The sequence below is a fragment of the Zalophus californianus genome, chromosome 15 (genome assembly GCF_009762305.2).
Source record: "Zalophus californianus isolate mZalCal1 chromosome 15, mZalCal1.pri.v2, whole genome shotgun sequence".
NCBI lineage: Eukaryota > Metazoa > Chordata > Mammalia > Carnivora > Otariidae > Zalophus > Zalophus californianus.
In genome coordinates, this window is record NC_045609.1 from 70,586,837 (window position 1) to 70,604,727 (window position 17,891).

Below are 17,891 nucleotides of genomic sequence, written 5' to 3' on the forward strand. Positions count from 1 at the left end.
CGCCTCATCAGACTTCCCTCGGGGAGCAAGTTTCTGCGATCTATAGCTTGGGGAGCCGGAGCCGCTTTCCAGAGCGTGGAGGGGCAAAACATGCTCTCAGTGATCTCCGAGAACCAGCAGGCTTTAGGAAGCTTTGCGGGGCGCAAATAGAGGTGCTTTTCTTTCGCGAATTTTTTTAAAATTTGAAGCCCGAGCGGACAATAAAAAACGCACACAGGCCAAATTCCGGAGGACTGAGATTGTGACGAACAACCAGGAAGCGGCTAGGCTGGGAGCTGTCCCCGGTTCTCCACTCCGCTCTCGAGGCCCCTTCCCGGGGTCCTTACGCCGTGTTCCTCTGTCCTGCGTGGTCCTTGCCACGACCTGGGCTCCGGCCCGGGCCGATCACTCCGGAGCCACCATGTCATCCGACTTCGAAGGCTACGAGCAGGACTTCGCGGTGCTCACGGCAGAGATCACCAGCAAGATTGCGAGGGTCCCCCGACTCCCTCCTGGTGAGAGCCCTGACCCGGCCGGGTGGGGGTGGCCCCGAGGGCGCCGAGGCTCGCGGGCCATGGAACGTCTCTGAGGCGCGAGGTGCTGCAGGGGCTCTCCCGGAGCGATGGAGCTGGACTTGGTTGAGGGTAAAGGCACAGTCCAGGCTGGGTTGTGGCGTGCCATGAAAAGAGCTTACCCTATCTGAGCCTTCTGGGCTGGAATCCGGACTTCACCACCTTGTTATTTGTACAACCTTGGGAACGTTTCTCTGACTCTGAGTTTTTTGTTTTATTTTGTTTTGTTTCATTTGTAAAATAGAGATGTGAGTATTCAAAGAGAGTGAATGAACATACCTAGATCATAGATCTGCAATATACAGTAACCAGTTGTTTTGTTAGTAATATTATTATTATATGAAGCCAAATAGGATTAAGAGCCATGGTACCAGGATTCAGATCCCAGCTCTGCCACTTAAAAGTTGTGGCACTTAAGTTTCTTAAACCGCTCTCAACTTTCCTTCTTGGTAAAATGGGGAGAATTGTACGTGTGGAGATTAAATGATTTAACATATGGAAATCAATTTTTTGGTGTTAGCTGCTATAATCATTAGTATTTTTCATACCCCCAGCCCCATTTCTTATTTCTCATCCTTCTTGGGAGACTGTAACCTAGTTTTATGTGACACTTGGTACGGGATAATTTTTCTCACTTTTTAAAATTCCACGTATCCCATCTAGAAGTGTTCTTGGTTTTGTTTTTGTGTTTCATTATTTTTTTTAAAGAGTTTATTTGAGAGAGAGAGAGCACAGCGGTGTGGGGGGCGACGGGCAGAGGGAGAAGCTGAGCAGGGAGCCCGCTGTCCTCCGGGGGCTCCATCCCAGGACTCTGGGATCATGTTAACAGTTTTAACAGAGAAGCAGTTTCTGAGCCAAAGGCAGACACTTAACCAACTGAACCACCCAGGTGCCCCTTGTTTTTGTGTTTTAGCATATCTTGCTTTCCATGCTAAACTGTCAATTATGAAGCTGGGAGCTATGTTTGATTTCCTTGGCATTTACTTAGAAAGGGCTCAGAAAAATGTTTAAGTAAATGAACAGATGAATATGAATATGATATTTGGTAATTTTTTTTGTATGTGAGACATTGTTTTAGGATTTATCTTTCTAAGTACAGATTTAATTTGAGTGGTTAGTTGCAGATAAGATTATTACTTTTAGCTTAGTTTTGTTAGGGAAATTGAACCATCGTCTGGACTTAGCCTACCTGGCTCTGGGGTGTAGTGCGAAGAAAAGAGGATGCTCACTGATTTGTGAACTGGTGGGCAACTTCCCATTTCCCACCTTGTTGGTCAGTCCTTGATGCCAGCAATAATTTCTGCAGGACCTAAGTTGTCATTCCTCTTTCCCTACTTCCCCCAAACTTGTGTGTTTATAAATAATTTTCTTCCTTTATTTCTTTGTTTTTCTTTCCCCCTCCCCCACCTATTTTCTATTAATAGGGACATTTGCTTGAAACCAGGATCTCTGAACTTACGCCCCACTCATCTCCTGAAGTCCCAGTTAGTTCTGGTGAGGTGGATGATGTCTTAAAGAGGTTTATGAGCCCAAGTGAGGGAACAGGAGGACAGACCAAGGTAGCATATACCACCGAGCTCTGCTGCCTCAGAGATTTTTGTGGAGAAAGCGGCTGGTGGCCTCATCACTTCATGATACATCACCTCGTCTCTTCAGTTCCGCTTTTCTCCACTGCCCAAGACCATCTTGATTTTTGTTACCCTTGTTGCTGGAGACTACTTCCTTTGACTTGAGTCCCAGAGTCTCAGAGTATGAGGACTTGCGATTTCAGTTGGATTTTTATTTATTTTTAATTGTAACAGTTTTAACAGAGAAGCAGTTTCTGTTTGGGCTTGTAGATTTTTGTATTGGGGAAGGTGTTTTATAAAAAGTAACAAAGTCATCCATGGGTGCAAAGTTGTAAGAGTTGTTTCCAAGAAAACAGATTTTGTTACAGTTGATTTTTTTTCTTATCTTTGTTTTAATGTAACCATTCTTATCATCTAGAAGGAAACTTTTTGATTTAAGTGCCTTAAAAATAAAGCCTTGACTGGCCTTGCATACAATATAATGTAAGGCCCAAACATAGCAACTTCACCAGAATTGAAAGAAGACTGTGTAGTTGGCACTGGAAGAATGCTTACTGACCTGCCTAATTGAATGATAGTAATTCTTAAAAATGTAGTAATTTCCCTCTTAATAGTTACTTACACTTGCTTCCTTTGTAATCTTTCTAATTAAATAGAAAAGGATGAAAAGTATATCCATGAAGTTATGAATTTCAGATATATGTCTGTGAACTAACAAATTAATATGTATCACCATAAAAAATATGATAAAAAGTAATTATAATCTCTCTGGACATCATTAGTGGTTGACCTAGAGGAGATGAACTATGATTTACTTGATTTGAGAAGTTTAAAATCAGAGCAAACTTTGCAGCCAGAACAGTTCATTCCCCCAACTTATTAGCTTATTTAAATTGAAATAGAGTGAGTAGGATTGATTGCAATGAACTTCAATCTCTGCTGTGCATGTACAATGTATTAAAGTGTTATCTCCAGAGAGAATAGAAAAGATTGAGTATTTTAAAACTTCATTTTAAAGAAGAAATTTGATTACTCTGTGACATGTTTTAAACAATAAAAAGACTTTGCTCTTAGACTGAAGTGTTTGAATTTAATGTTAGTACTTGGACTAATGAAACAGATCGGTCCCTTCTTAGGTAGTATTTTTATGACACTGTATTTGAAATTTAATTTTAATGATTAGAGTTCTGTGGCAAAGTCAGGAAAACAGATGAGTGAAAACCATAACTAATACTAATTGTGAAGTTATTTTTCCTTTGGTGAAGAATCCTAAGTGGGGGGATACTTTGCAGAGGTTCCCTTACATCAGGCAGGCATCCTCAAGAATCTTAAATACAACGTTGTTCTGCAATTATTTGCTTACTTCATTTACAGAGAGATAAATGGTCTTTTGTGAATCCAACCATTTTGTAAGATTCACACATGGCATTGGGTCTGTTTAGAATCTCTGCTCTGCTACTTACTAGATGTGCAATCTTGGACAAATTGCTTGGCCTTTCTAAGCCTGCTTCCTCCATCTTTAAGTCAGGGAGAGGAGGTAATTACTTCAACCTTACAATATTGTAAAAAATCAAATGAAAGAAAGCCTGGAACACACTGGCACAATTTTCTTCCCAGAAAATGTGCATGACAAATAGCTATTAGCAGTATTATTGCTATTGCTGAAGATAGGGTTAGTAGGACCCAGCTTCTCAGACTTTGTGATATTAATTGAACTCTTAAAGGAAACTTGGACCTCAATTCTTGCTTCCTTTTCTGCCTAGCCTAGAGTTAGGTTGATCTCTCTTGCTGATGCCTACATTTGAAAGGATATGAGTGATCAGGATCTTTTGGATATGAAATGAAATTGGGCTTTGAACTCAGGATATCAAGGAGGGAGGCAGGGAGAGAAATGAAAGTGGTGGGGCAAGACAGGTGTCCTTTCTGGAAGGAAATGCTCAAGTCTCTCATTAGTTATGTCAGTCCTTGGAGGCTTTTGAAGACCATCTAGACGTAGCCATGAATAGAAGAAGCTGTAGATGTTCCATGATTAACTCTTGGCCTTTGTAGTTGTAGTGGTTGTAGATGGGAGAATTCAGAAGTCTGCTTTTATTTATGAATACTGTGGTTTGCTTAAAATGTATGTGGCTCTGGAGCTGTAATGTCCACATGTTTCTACTGAGTGCTTGGAATATGGCTACAGAGTGAAATGATAATATTTTGGATATATTGGGCTAAATATTATTAAAACTATGCATATATTAAAGCTAATTTTACTTTTTAAAATGTGGATACTAGAAAATTTAGAATTACATGTATAACTTGCATGCATTACATTTCTGTTGTTCCAGAGAGAGTTGAAGAGATGGTTCCAGTCCTTGAATTCAGGAACTTAGGTGCATAGTAAATTGGATTGTCCTAGTTTAATCCCATACCCACACTCTAATCCCAGAGGGACCACTCTCCCTTCAACAATGTAGTTAAGCTGAGTAATGGCTTCATTGATTTTTTTAAGAAATAACTTTTAATTTCAGAACAGGTTTAGATTTATAGAAAAATCACAAATACAGAGAACACCTATATATCCTATGCCGAGTTTCCTCTATTGTTAACATCATATATTAATATGATACATTTGTTGTTGCAGCCAGTGAACCTATACTGATACATTATAATTAAATGAAGTCCATACTTTTTTCAGATTTCCTTATGTTTTGTTTTATCTGTTTGTTTTACCTAATGTCCTTTCACTGTTCTAGGATCCAGTCCAGGATACTACAAAACATTTAGCAGTCAGGGCTCCTTATGTTCCTCTTAGCTCAGAGTTTTCTCAGACTTTTCTCTAGACTTTAGTTTAGAGGAGTACTGGTAGGATATTTTATAGAATATTCCTCATCTGCTATTTGCCTGATACTTTTCTCATGATCAGACTGGAGTTCTGGGTTTGGGGGACAAAGATCACAGAAATCACTATTTTTATCACATTATATCACGAATATACTGTAACACAACTTATCACTACTGATGCTAACTAACTTTGACCACCTGTCTGAAGTAGTTTGTCAGGTTTTTCCACTGTAAAGTTACTCTTTTGCTTCTTTTCCATACTCTTTGGAAGGCAGTCCTATGCACAGCCCACACTTCAGGAGTGGGGAATCACATTCCACCTCCTTGAAGGCTTAGCATCTTAAATCATTTGGGATTCTCTACGGGAGAGGTTTTGTCTATTCTTCTCCATTTACTTATTCAGTCATTTATATCCATGGGTTCATGATATTTATTTTATTCTTTGTATTGTATTCCAATACTACTTTATTTTGTTGCTCAAATTGTTCTAGCTTTGACCTTTGGAAGCCCTTTTAGCTGGCTTCTGTGTCCTTTTGGTATACCACTATCATTGCAGGTTTGTTTTTTGTTTTGGTTTTGGTTTTTCCTTTGTAGTACTTTCTTACTTTCCAGTATTATAGAATACTCCAATATCATCTTTTGTTTTCCCTACACCAGTCTCAGAATCAGCCATTTCTACAAGGAGTCCTACTTCCATTTATTGAGAAATGGTGTTAGAAACCATGACCTAGGGGTACCTGGGTGGCTCAGTGGATTAAGCATCTGACTCTTGATTGTGTCTCAGGTCATGATTTCAAGGTCAGGAGATCCAGCCCCATGTCAGGCTCCATGCTGAGTGTGGAGTTGGCTTGGGATTCTTTCTCTCCCTCTCCCTCGGCCCCTCCCCCTGTACTCTCTTAAAAAAAAAAAGAGAGAAAAAGAAAAGAAAACAAGATCTGGATACTAGGTACACTCATTGCTACTGGGGTATTATTGCTTCTAGTCCTTCAGAGCTGACAGACAAGGAAGTACATGCGTGTACAGTAAATCATGTATATATAAATATTTGTATGTGGAGCCATCTATAGTAAGCTAAGCATGAGTTCGTATGCTATCTCCAACTCTAATGCATTATTACATGGATCATTCTAGAATGGCTTTGTTTCAGTATTGACCATTCTCTACCATGCTACATGGTGTAGCATTAGTAATATATCCATTTTTAAGTAATATAAAAAGTTCCTCTCTTAGTGGTTTCACTGCACATTTCCCAGTACATAGTTTCTGCTGCTATTTTATCTAAAAATAGCTACATTGCACAAAGACAGGTACCAGTCACACAATTCAAGTTAGCTCTGACACACTACTTTATGGGGGAGGGGGTGTGTAAGGCTAACTAAGCACTTCTTTTAATACTAACAAAAAAACATGCTATACAGATTTGTGTGTATACCAGCACTAAGCACTTCTGTTAATATTGAGTGCACAAGAAAAGATCATACTATGCAAAGACTTATGTGTATACCAGCATTCATCAAGCCTATATGCAAAAGAAAAAAAAGGTGATGAAATTTGTTTATATAGTATATTTTATGAGTACACCAGAGGTTAAGAGCTCAGTTCTGAACAGCAGATCTTGTTGGAATTCCAACTCTGCAATTTATTAGCTCTTTAACTTTGGAGAAATTATTTAATCACTCTGAGTTTACGTACTTGATAATACTAGTATCTCCAAAGGGCCGTTTTGAGGATTGACTGTGGTAATGTTCAACACATAGTCCTGTGAAAATAATGATAGCTGTTAGTTACAAAGTTCTGAATCCTAGAAACATGCCATTTGTAAAGGGGTTGCCATTTGGTGTAGAAAGCATGGAACTGTCTTGGGAATTACATAGGAGTAGAGCTCAAAGACTGCCAAAAATGTAATGTTGGTAGATATTTCCAAGGTCATCTCATGCAGTCTTTCTTTCCTTCCTTTCTTCCTCATTCATGCTTTCCTCCTAAATCATCACCTTTTCATTCCTTAAAAATGTGAGGAATGCTGGAGAGGGCTAAATTCAGAGTTAGGACAAAGATACGGCAAGAGTGGTCCCTGCCTCCGAGGAGCTGGAAATGAAGGTGAGGGGAAAACTACAGAAAGCATTTTCTCATGACCATCAGAGCCACCAGAACAGAGCACAGAGGTCTGGGAATTCAGAGGAGATAAGATCTGTCCCAGGAAATCACCTCGAGGAGAGGTGGAAGTTGGCAGACAAAAATGGGGAAAGGGTATATTAAGAGAGGTTGCAGTAAGTGGGTGCGGTGGGTATTTTGGACTGCTCAGAATCCTCTATTCTATTTTCTGATAGCAGCACCTCAGTTTTCCATTGAGGAACTCCCTAAGCCCAGTCTGGATGGAACTGACAGGCAGCCATGCCCTATCCAGGTCAATAGGTGACATTACCCCAGTGAGTGCATTCAGAGGATGTTTGCTGTAATTCCAATTTTGGGCAGAGTGAACCAGGGAGAGAGCATGGCATTGCTGCTCAAGACTCTCCTTTTGCAGAGACTGTCAGTTCCTGCTCCCTCAGGGTACCCCGAGCCACCCTGGGAGCTGTCCTTTCTAAGCTTGGGGGCTCATTTTTATCATTGACTCTGTAAACCACTCCATTTTATTCCAATAAGATTCCCCCTCTAACTCTAAAAGCTATCTTTCTAATAGATTCCCTCTTTTGGCTGAGGTTAGCCAGAATCAATTCTGTTGTATTCGGCCAAAGAACCTGAAATGGTAGCTTAAACAAAAGGTTACAGCAGGAAAAGAGAGACAGAGAGAGAGATGTTTGGGTAATAATGAATAGTCTGGTTTGCTTGCAGCATATACAGTGGAGAGCTAGTAGTTGGAAATAAAGTTGGAAAGGTTGCTTGGATCTGGAATGTGAAGGACTTTGACTGCTAGGCTTAAGTGATGCAATCAAAGCCACATTTTAGGAAGATTAAGTGGTGGAGAGGAGCAGGTATGAAGACAGGGAAAGCAGCGTGGTTGGTAGCATAGCTTCTGTTGTAAATGTTTGCACTGTCTTACATTATTTATTCAGTTAACTGTCATTTTTCAAGAACTGATCATATGACAGTCTCAGTGCTAGATTTTAGGACTATAAAGATAATTAAGACATGATTAAAGCCCCCAACCTAGAAGATAAATCTGACCTGTAAGTGTGAGAGATAAATTATTGGAATTAGGTAAGGATTGTAGGCGTTTTCTGTAAGAGAGAGCAGCCAACTCTTTTGTCAGGTTAGGAAAGGCTTCGAAGAGTTGATGATTTCTGAATCCGAGTTTTGAATAGCAGTTTGCCAGGCAGTCACAGTGGAGGTAGGCATAGGCATTGGGATTAAAGGTCTTGGGTCCTGGAAATATATAAGGATTAGAGATAAAGATTTGGGATCATGAATGTATAATATAACAGTTTAAAAATGAGAGTGGATGAAATTGTCCAGGGACATAGATCATAGTCATAAGAGAAGAAAAGTAAGGACTGAACTCCCAGGAATGCCAACAAGTTAAAGGATAAATGGAGGAAAAGGATCTGGCAGAGACCGAAGTGAGTGTGTAGGAGGATCGGACAATCAGAGTGTCTTGGAAGCCAGGAGACGAAAAAGTGCTAGGATCGGAGGAGCAGAATGTTGGATGCCACAAGATTAAGTAAGCAGAGGACCAGAGAATGTCCGTTTGTTTCGGCAAAGAAAAGGTCATCAGACTCAGGGTCATTTCAGTGGATTGGTGGGCGTGAGAGCAAGATTACCGGGAGGAAATGGGGAGATGAGGAAGGGAAACATGACTGTGGATAGAGAAGAGAGAAATTAGTAGCAAAGGGGAATACAGGACAAGGAAGGCTTCTTCCTTTGTTTTATTGATGAGAAAAGCGGGTGCTTCTTAGTCCTGGAGGCCTGGCATGGACTTTCCTAACAACTGAACACCTTAAAGCAAACCAGATGTTCCTACTGCTATGTAAATTCATAATCTCACCCCTGGTCCAAGATGAGCTTGTCTTATTTCATCTTCTGCTCTGGCATAAAAATAGTGAGCTTCTCCTGTAACTTGTGGAGGTGTCAGACAGATGACATGTGCCAGGAGCAAATAAATTTGGGGTCATATACTAAATTTTTAATCCGGCCATATGTAGCCTTAACTTTTTCAAAGAGGGAAAAACAAACTAAATTTTAATTTCAAATATGCATTTTTCCTATTTGGAGTACGCACAAAAGATCTTAGGTGACAGCTACCCCCCCCCCCAGTTTGGGGGGATCAAAGGGAAGGGGTTGGGGATGGCAGAACCTAATTATGGTTCTAGCAAAATAATAACTTCTACTAAAGATTCCCCACTTAGTGTTGACTATCCTCCCGAAGAGTTAGTTAGCTATTAAATGTGGTACCCATTTCAAGCTTCTCTCGTTGTTGTATTAGTTGGTCATCGTTAGGTTCACAGAAACTTAACTTTAAAGATTGATTGATTGATTGATTGATTTGAGAGAGACAGAATGTGTGCAGTGGGGAGAGGCAGAGAGAGAGAGAGGGAGAGAGAGTCTTAAGCAGACTCCACGCTGAGCGCAGAGTGCGATGCGGGGCTCGATTTCAAGACCCTGAGATCATGACCTGAGCTGAAACCAAGAGTCAGATGCTTAACTGACCGTGCCACCCAGGCACCCTGAAACCTAACTTTAAATAAAGAAATGTGTTAGTTCAAGAAAACAAATCATGATAAAGTCAAGCAAAACCTGTTTCAGAGTTATCTGGAACAAGAAACCAATTAACTAAATATACCTACCTACTTGCTTACCTACCTACTTACCTACTACCTATCCCTCAGCTTTGTTTCTTTCTCAATATAGACTTCATTCTTAACCACTGCAAAGTGGCTGTCCTTGTAGCTAGAACAATGGATGCCAACAGCTTCTAGACTCAGGTTGTCATAACTCTACCAGAGAGAGGAAAAGACTTTGCTGTTGCTCTAGGACTTTGATTGGTTTACTTGAGTTATATGCAGTCTTCACTTTCACCTGCCAGACTAATGTGGCAAGAGGGATTGAGCTCCTGGGAATGGTCCAGCTAGGGTGAGAAGCCCGTGCTTTGCTAAGTCACTATGACCAAAGCGGCAAGGTCATGGAAGGAGATATCATCTTCCATCGACCTGGTTGGTGAAGAGGAGAGCCTCAAAAGAGTGAGATTATTGCCTAAGAAAAGAAGGATGCTAGACACAAAACCATAAATGTTCAATAAATTTGCTTAGCGCAAAACTTAGGTGTAGTCTCTGAATAAATGGACTTCATCACTTACATACAGCACCCAGTGCTCATCTCTACAAAGGCACTCCTTAACCTATCACCCATTTACCCCATGTGACTTTTAAATTGTATTCATAAGTCAGTTATTCCCAGTTTATTAAAGTCATGGCTCCAAAGACTCCTTGTGCAACCACTAAATTTGCACATTTGTTGTTGACACAGATTCTTCTAAAGGACCAACTAATTTTTGTTTTCTCTTAGAAATGTTATGGCATCTTTTCATAATTAGGTACTCCATAGGATTATATATAACCTAGACTCAGTGGCTTAAAGTGGTTCCTAACCCACCAAAGAATGATCCGGTCGTCTGCCTGATGTGGTAATTCTCTACTCTGACCAGAAAGGAAAAGGCATATCAAAAATAGAGGTTTTTATATATTACATTTACTTGTATTCCTAGCAATTCCTTGGTATTTATTGTTTGTTTCAGATGAGAAGAAGCAGATGGTTGCAAATGTGGAGAAACAATTCGAAGAAGCAAAAGAACTGGTAGGTACAGACATGGTCATATATTGTAACATACAACCAGAGCCTTTTCTGCTGATGCCTTTCTCTAGCCTGTTTTATACTATGTAGAAACATGAAACATTTCTGATTAGCATTTTATAATTCGGACTTCATCAGTTTTTAAGTTGAAGAGAACTTAATAGTTTCTTGGGATTCATGAAAGGTCCACCTTTAATTTTTATTCCTTCATAATACTTTTCATAATAGCTAGAAATAGCTCATGCTTGTTAAAGGCATACTGAGTACCAGACACTGGGTTAAGCATATTACTTGCTTTATAATATTTAATTTTCCCACAAGCCCTGTGAGACAAACGCTATTCATCAAGAAGTATTAAAGATCTGAGATGTTCCCCTCCTTGCTTTGTAACAGGTGAGCTTGCCATAGTTTCATGGATGCTGGCAGAAGACAAGAGATTCCTGGGTCAGAGACAAAAGAATTCCTAGGTCAGAGACAAAAGGTGCTGCCAGTTTCAGCTCGCTACCTCAGGTCCCTGAGCCCCAGCTCTCACAGGGTGATGCAAGTTCGCCTGGAAGAATGCCTACACACAGTGGAATACCTTACAGGAGAGAAACCTGGAGCCTGGGAAATGCCCTGCTTTGTAGCAGCCTGAGAGCGAGCCTGCTGTTTGTCCCAGAGGGACACAGTATTTCCTCCCCCAGGGCTGCTCCCTGTAAATACAACCCTGAGAAATGGCTTGAGAAAGGAGCGGTCAGGGCCTCGCATTCTTGGCGTGCCCAGCAAGACATGTGGGAGGGTGAGAGACCCACAGAGGAGTGATTCTCAATGCCATTCTTGCCCCCATTTTGTAGACGGGGGAAACTGAGGCCTAGAGAGATTAAGTAACTTTGAGGTACCACACCCAGCAAGTGGTGGAGTATGGACTTGTATTTAAATGTGCTAAACCCAGAGCTCCAGCTCATCCACTACTTTTGGATATAAATAAACTTGCAAATCAAGGAACAAAAAATTAAAAAGTATTGTGTCCCGGTTTTTGGTTTCAAAGCCAAGTATCACAAGTACGACTCTACTTGTTACTGCATTGTGGTCCCAAATGAGTGTGTCGCTTTCCTAAATACTCAAGGGTGCTACTTGGGGTTCCTTCAGTACATACTTACTGATTTACTTAGAACAATTCTCCAAGTGTGTTTCTGGTGACCGCTGTTACCAGTTCAAGTAAGTTTGGGAAACTAGCTAGCTTAGAAAAAATTGGAGGTTGGCATCTTTTTCAGTTGTTGTTTTTCTACAGAATCTTCTTGGACCCTGAAGGAGGCTTAGGCATTATGAATCTCTGAGAAGGGACTGTAGGAGGCAGCTAAAGCCTGGAGCATTTCCAGGCTTATTTGACCGACTGACTGACTTTGGCTGACAGGGCCATACACAAGGGGCTGCCGTTTTAGGGGCTCTGCAGAAGTAGGTGGCTGTCATTCCCCACAACACAGCAGACCTTTGCTCTGTGACTTGGAGGGCTGAGGTAGCGAGATGCACCACACTGCTCCGTCTTCTCTGGCTCTTTTCTAGCTGTCAGAATGTCGGATGCTCTCCAGGCTCCAGAAGATTCGCTTCTCATCTCTGCTGTGCTGTTGCCACGGCAGCTTGGCTTCCAACTCCCCAGCTTTGAATGTTTGCCTCTCGTTTGACAGTTTCTCCCTTTTGCAAATGCTTGTCTCCTTACTTTCTTTTCTTTTTATATTCAACTATTTCTCTCATGCTTTCTGGCCTTCATGTAAAAAGATTGACCTCCTGCATACCGTAACTGCCCGTTAGGACACCCCTTCCTTCTGGCTGGAAGCTTCCCATCAGTAGTGTGGTGCAACTGCTCAGTTATTTGGATCTTGAGTTGACCCCTTAAGTTGTTGTTGAGTTCGCAGGAGCAGTTCTTCTGCCTCAAAATCTGTGTTGGTTTGTTGAGCCATCAAGGTACTCAATGATGTTAGAAAGCTGGTTTCCTAATAACCAAGATTTTACTGGACCAAGAAGTATAAAACATAGTCGTCCCCTCATGGAGCTTGTAGTCATCTTTAGTCGTGACCAACCTCAAGAGTTCTATCTAAGATAGGTGTTTCTATTTGTTTAAAATGATCAGACAGCTGATTTACTTAGTTCCGATGACATCCTTGTTAAGGATGCTGTTCATTGTATTACATCCTCTCCTTTGGACAAGGGAGGACCCTGGCAGAAAAACTTCTTTTTGATTTCACTTATTAGGATTACTTGTGTTTCTGCCGAACAACTGGTTTGTATTAATCTCTTGGACGCTGCTTCTCTTGTGATTACCATGGCCCCCACGTTGTATTGGCCATCTGAATGTTGGGACAACACGAAACAAGTTCATGTTAACCTTATTCCTGGTTTCGTTGAAAGTGCTTGTTGTGTGTTTCCTTTTTTTCTTACCTACTTTTAATTTCACTTTCAATGTCTTTATAAAATGCCTTAAACAGCAGTGTAGTTAACTCTTGGATTTTCACTTACATGTACTTAGGCAGTTATTTGGATGATCCTGCTCACCTTGTTAGAACTAGCTACTTGATGATTTCAAAGAAGTGTTTTTTTTTAATTTTTAAAAAATATTTTTATTTGTTCATTAGAAAGAGAGAGAGAGATCACAAGCAGGGGGAGCGGCAGGCAAAGGGAGAAGCAGGCTCCCTACTGAGCGAGGAGCCTGACACGGGGCTCAATCCCAGGACCCTGGGATCATGACCTGAGCGGCAGACGCCCAACCAACAGCCACCCAGGCCCCCCGGGAGAAGTATTTTATTTTATTTATTTATTTATTTTAAATTTTATTTATGTATTTGACAGAGAGAGACACATAGCAAGAGAGGGAACACAAGCAGGGGGAGTGGGAGAAGGAGAAGCAGGCTTCCCATTGAGCAGGGAGCCCGATGCGAGGCTCGATCCCAGGACCCTGGGACCATGACCTGAGCTGAAGGCAGACGCTTAATGACTGAGCCACCCAGGCGCCCCCCCGGGGAGAAGTATTTTAAAAAATTGCCTTGCTGAGTAACAATTTAATTTATTGGTGCTTCACATTTATGTTGCGGCATGGCAATAATTTAAGTAGTCACTGCTTAAATCTAATTAAAACTATCTCTCTCTCTCTCAATAAAAATTAAGACCCATGAATTAAAACATGGTTTTCTGGTTTATCTGAGAGCTGCTATCGTTATTCAGTCTCTAATGCTGGACAAGTAAGAGTTGTTTTTTTTTAAAGATTTTTTATTTATTTATTTGAGACAGAATGAGAGAGAGAGAGAGCGAGAGAGAGAGCGCGAGCACATGAGAGGGGGGAGGGTCAGAGGGAGAAGCAGACTCCCTGCTGAGCAGGAAGCCCGATGCGGGGCTCGATCCCGGGACTCCAGGATCATGACCTGAGCCGAAGGCAGTTGCTTAACCAACTGAGCCACCCAGGCGCCCCTGGACAAGTAAGAGTTTTATTAGTGATAAGCTTATAGTAGTCATGGGAATAACTCATTAGAAAGCTTTAAAAGGTAAAATATAAGCAGCGTTTTTGGATGTGAGTTTATTTGACATGGCCTGAGCCAATTTGCTGTTGGTGGTGGTTTTTATTTTTTAATGCCAAGTGTAAATAAGCTACCTCTGATACCTTGTGTTTATACTTGCTGTATTTCTTCCGCATCATCAGTAATCATCTCTACTATTATTAACATTAATCTAGTCATTACCAAGCAAGAGACATTGTTGTAAGCGCATTATAGGAATTACACCATATAATCTTTACAGCTGTCCTACAAAAGACTGTCTATTTTTAGAAATGAGAAAAGTAAGGCCCAGAGGAGTTAATAAACCCATCCGAGACTGCCCAACTAGTAAGTAGTGGAGCCTGTGATGTGGATGCAGGCGTCTGACTCAAAAGCCTGTGTTCTTAACCGTCACACTCTTTATGTGTTGCCTCTCAGTAAATGCGCATGTGTTGTATCCAAAGTGTTATTAATGCCAGATTCTTGAAAAGTATGCGGTTGTGATATCAGTGAGCTTTGTGTAATTTAGTAAATTACTGTATCCATTTAATGCCATAACATGGTTATAAAGTAAAAGGAGTTATGCTGAAGTTTGAGATCACATCCTGGTTGGCATGTGATTTTCCTAATCAGAAAAGAGTTTCCAGAAGAATTTTCACCAAATGACTAAGGCTGAGCTGACATTTTATAGATTTAGGGTAGAAATATGGTTTGTTTTATGTTCCCATAGTCCTGGTTGTTGGTTTGGGGTCAGAAGACCAAACCAGGTGAGGTTAGATTGAATGATAGGACACACCAAAGGTATTAAAATTGTTATTATTGAAGATGTTTGGATTAATGCATATGTGTGAAAAAAAAACAAACATTCTTGACAAAGTGAGTGCTTTGGCACTCCGCATGTCCCAAGCAAGCACTCAGGAACTATTTATTTGTTGACATAAACAAAAGTTAAGCCCCCAAAGCAGTTCCAATGTTATTTGATCATAGGCAGCTAGCTCCCTCGGCCTGGCTCCTCAGGTGTAAAATGAGACATTGGGATTAAATCCTTTCAGCTCTAAATGTCTGGCCAAATAAAGTATAAGCATATGATTTAAGTCACGTTTTCCTCTCACCCTGCCAGCTTGAACAGATGGATCTGGAAGTCCGAGAGATACCACCCCAAAGTCGAGGAATGTACAGCAACAGGATGCGAAGCTACAAGCAAGAAATGGGGAAACTTGAAACAGATTTTGTGAGTCAGATTACCCCTCTCTGTCATATTTACCAATCTTTAAACTGCATTTTCGCCTCTGTTTTCTGTTGTTTCCTCCACACGCCAGTTAGCCGATATGCATAGTCTCTGGAAGCCGGTGCAAAAGACAGCACAGTTTTTATTATTTATGGCTTGGGGGTCTAAAAATACTTAAAGAGCTAGCTACTGATGGAATATGAGGTACGTTAGATTCCTGACTCACAGATAGATCCAAAGCATGTTGTCCTCTGAGTTTAGAGAGTATTTATTGATACTTAGCATTTATTAGAATTTTGAAACCCAGTTTTGGGGCTTTCCTTAGTCTGCAGCCTTTCAGATGCAGTGTTCATAGATGGACTTCAGGGGCACATGAATGTCCTGAAATTATATAGGTATTTTTGGATGTCCATTCCCATGTGCACTTTTCTCCTGGGATAGGTGCCATAGGCTTTATTAGAGTCTTAAAAGGACATGTTACACTCCTCCCACTAAAAGGACAAAAATAATTCAACTAATTATTTATAAAAGTGATCCTTTATACCAGTTGCTCCAAGAGAATATTTAGCTTTCTCTCCCTATGTATCGGACTTTCAACTCTACCTACTTTATACAAATTTAAGAATGCAAATTTACACATATAATGTTGAAATTGTTAGTAATTAGAAAGTAATAGGAGTTTGAAAGATAGAGCTGAGCAATTCCACTTCTGGATATATAACCAGAAGAATTGAAAGCAGGGTTTTTATATTTGCACACCCATGTTCGTTGCAGCATTATTCACAATACCAGAAGATGGAAATAACCCAGGTGTCCAGCAGCAAATGAATGGTTAAACAAAATATGGTACATGCATATTACTCAGCCTTAAAAATGGTGGAAATTCTAACGTATGCTATGACATGATATGACATGAACATGACATGACATGACATGCTTGAGAACATTATGCTAAGTGAAATAAGCCGATCATGAAAGACAAACAGTATATGATTCTGTTTATATTATGTACCTGGAGTAGTCAAAGATAAGAGACAAAGTAGAATGGTGGTTGCTAGGGACTGGAGAGAGGGGGAAACAGGCAGTTATTGTTTAATGGGCGTAGAGTTTTAGTTTTGCAAGATGAAAGGTTCTAGAGATCGGTTGCTCAACATGTGAATATATTTAACAGTATTAAACTGTACACTTAAAAATGGTTCAGATGGTAAATTTTATGTTATGTGTATTTACTACTTAAAAAAAAAAAGATACAGACGAAGAACTGAGCTTTACCTGTAAATGACAGAGGAGTCATGTCTTAGTATGTGGATCAACTTCATTTCTGACCCTGGGGTCCAAATTCATAAAGAAAGTCAAGAATTTATGAGGATCTTTCTGCCTCTGTTCCTGCCTTAAGTGTTTTGCTTATGGAGGCTGTGTCTTCTAGACTAGAGTGGCACCAGACCCAGTGGAAATCCCCCTAGAGTCTGGAGATAGGGTGATTTGCAGTTACGCATATTTATTTTATATTTTGATGGATACTTTCCTGAGAAGTCAAGATAGGCTACATCAGTGACTCTGATGCAGTTGCCTTTTAAATTGTCTTTCCATTAATTAAAAAAAAAATTGGAATCTGCCATGGGCCTAAATTCAGAAAAGAAGCATAACGGCCCAGCTCCTGTGCTCTGTGCTAGATAAAACCTTTTCTAATTGCTTTGCGAAAGGTGGGTTCTCTTAGGGAGAATATGAAGTATAATGAGGAAATTTAAATTGATTTGAGAATTTGACAACTCAAATTTATACTTAGACAATTCTAATTAAAATTAGTGTTTCAATATGAATGATGATAGTAAAGTAAAATATTTATGAGGATTATTTTAGTTTGCTAACCTCATCTTTATGAAACTCCTTTACAAAGGTTTCTCTCTTGGTTTCTAAAATAACAAATTATATTAGTTTGTGAGGGCTGCCATGATAAAGTACCACAGACTGGATGGTTTAAACAACAGAAATTTATTTTCTCACAGTCCTGGAGGGTGAGAGTGTGAGATCAAGGTGTCAGCAAGGTTGGTGTCTTCTGAGGCCTCTCTCCTTGGCTTGGAGACGGCTGTCTTCTTCCTGGGTCTCCACATGGTCTTCCCTCTGTGTGTGACTATGTTCTGATTTCTTCTTAGAAGGAGACCGGTCACATTGGACTAGAGCCCACCCTGGTGGCCTTGTTGTAACCCAGTGAACTCTTCTCTAGATGCAGTCACTTTCTGAGGTACCAAAGGTTAGGACCTCAACATATAAATTGAGGTAGTAGACACAATTCAGCTCATAACACTGAATTTAGTTTTAATCTTTTCTTAAAAATTTTTTCAGAAATTAAATTGCTTCTGTTGCTTATAAGTCAGCTAGCTCAATCTTCATTTTTTTTTTTGTCTCCTGAAGAATATAATCTGGTTAGAGT

The 17,891-nt window shown here is 40.4% G+C and overlaps 1 protein-coding gene across 3 annotated transcripts in view; it reads left to right on the forward strand.

Moving 5' to 3' along the window:
* Positions 1–115: 115 nt before the first annotated feature.
* The window catches only part of VTI1A (vesicle transport through interaction with t-SNAREs 1A), a 351,162-nt gene continuing 333,386 nt past the window's right edge, over positions 116–17,891 (forward strand). For all 3 annotated transcript variants that reach the window (XM_027588330.2, XM_027588319.2, XM_027588339.2), the window contains exons 1-3: positions 116–494; positions 10,674–10,732; positions 15,353–15,463. In XM_027588330.2, coding sequence (XP_027444131.1) covers positions 401–494; positions 10,674–10,732; positions 15,353–15,463 — 264 coding nt within the window. In that variant the 5' untranslated portion in view covers positions 116–400. The remainder of the gene's footprint in view (positions 495–10,673; positions 10,733–15,352; positions 15,464–17,891) is intronic.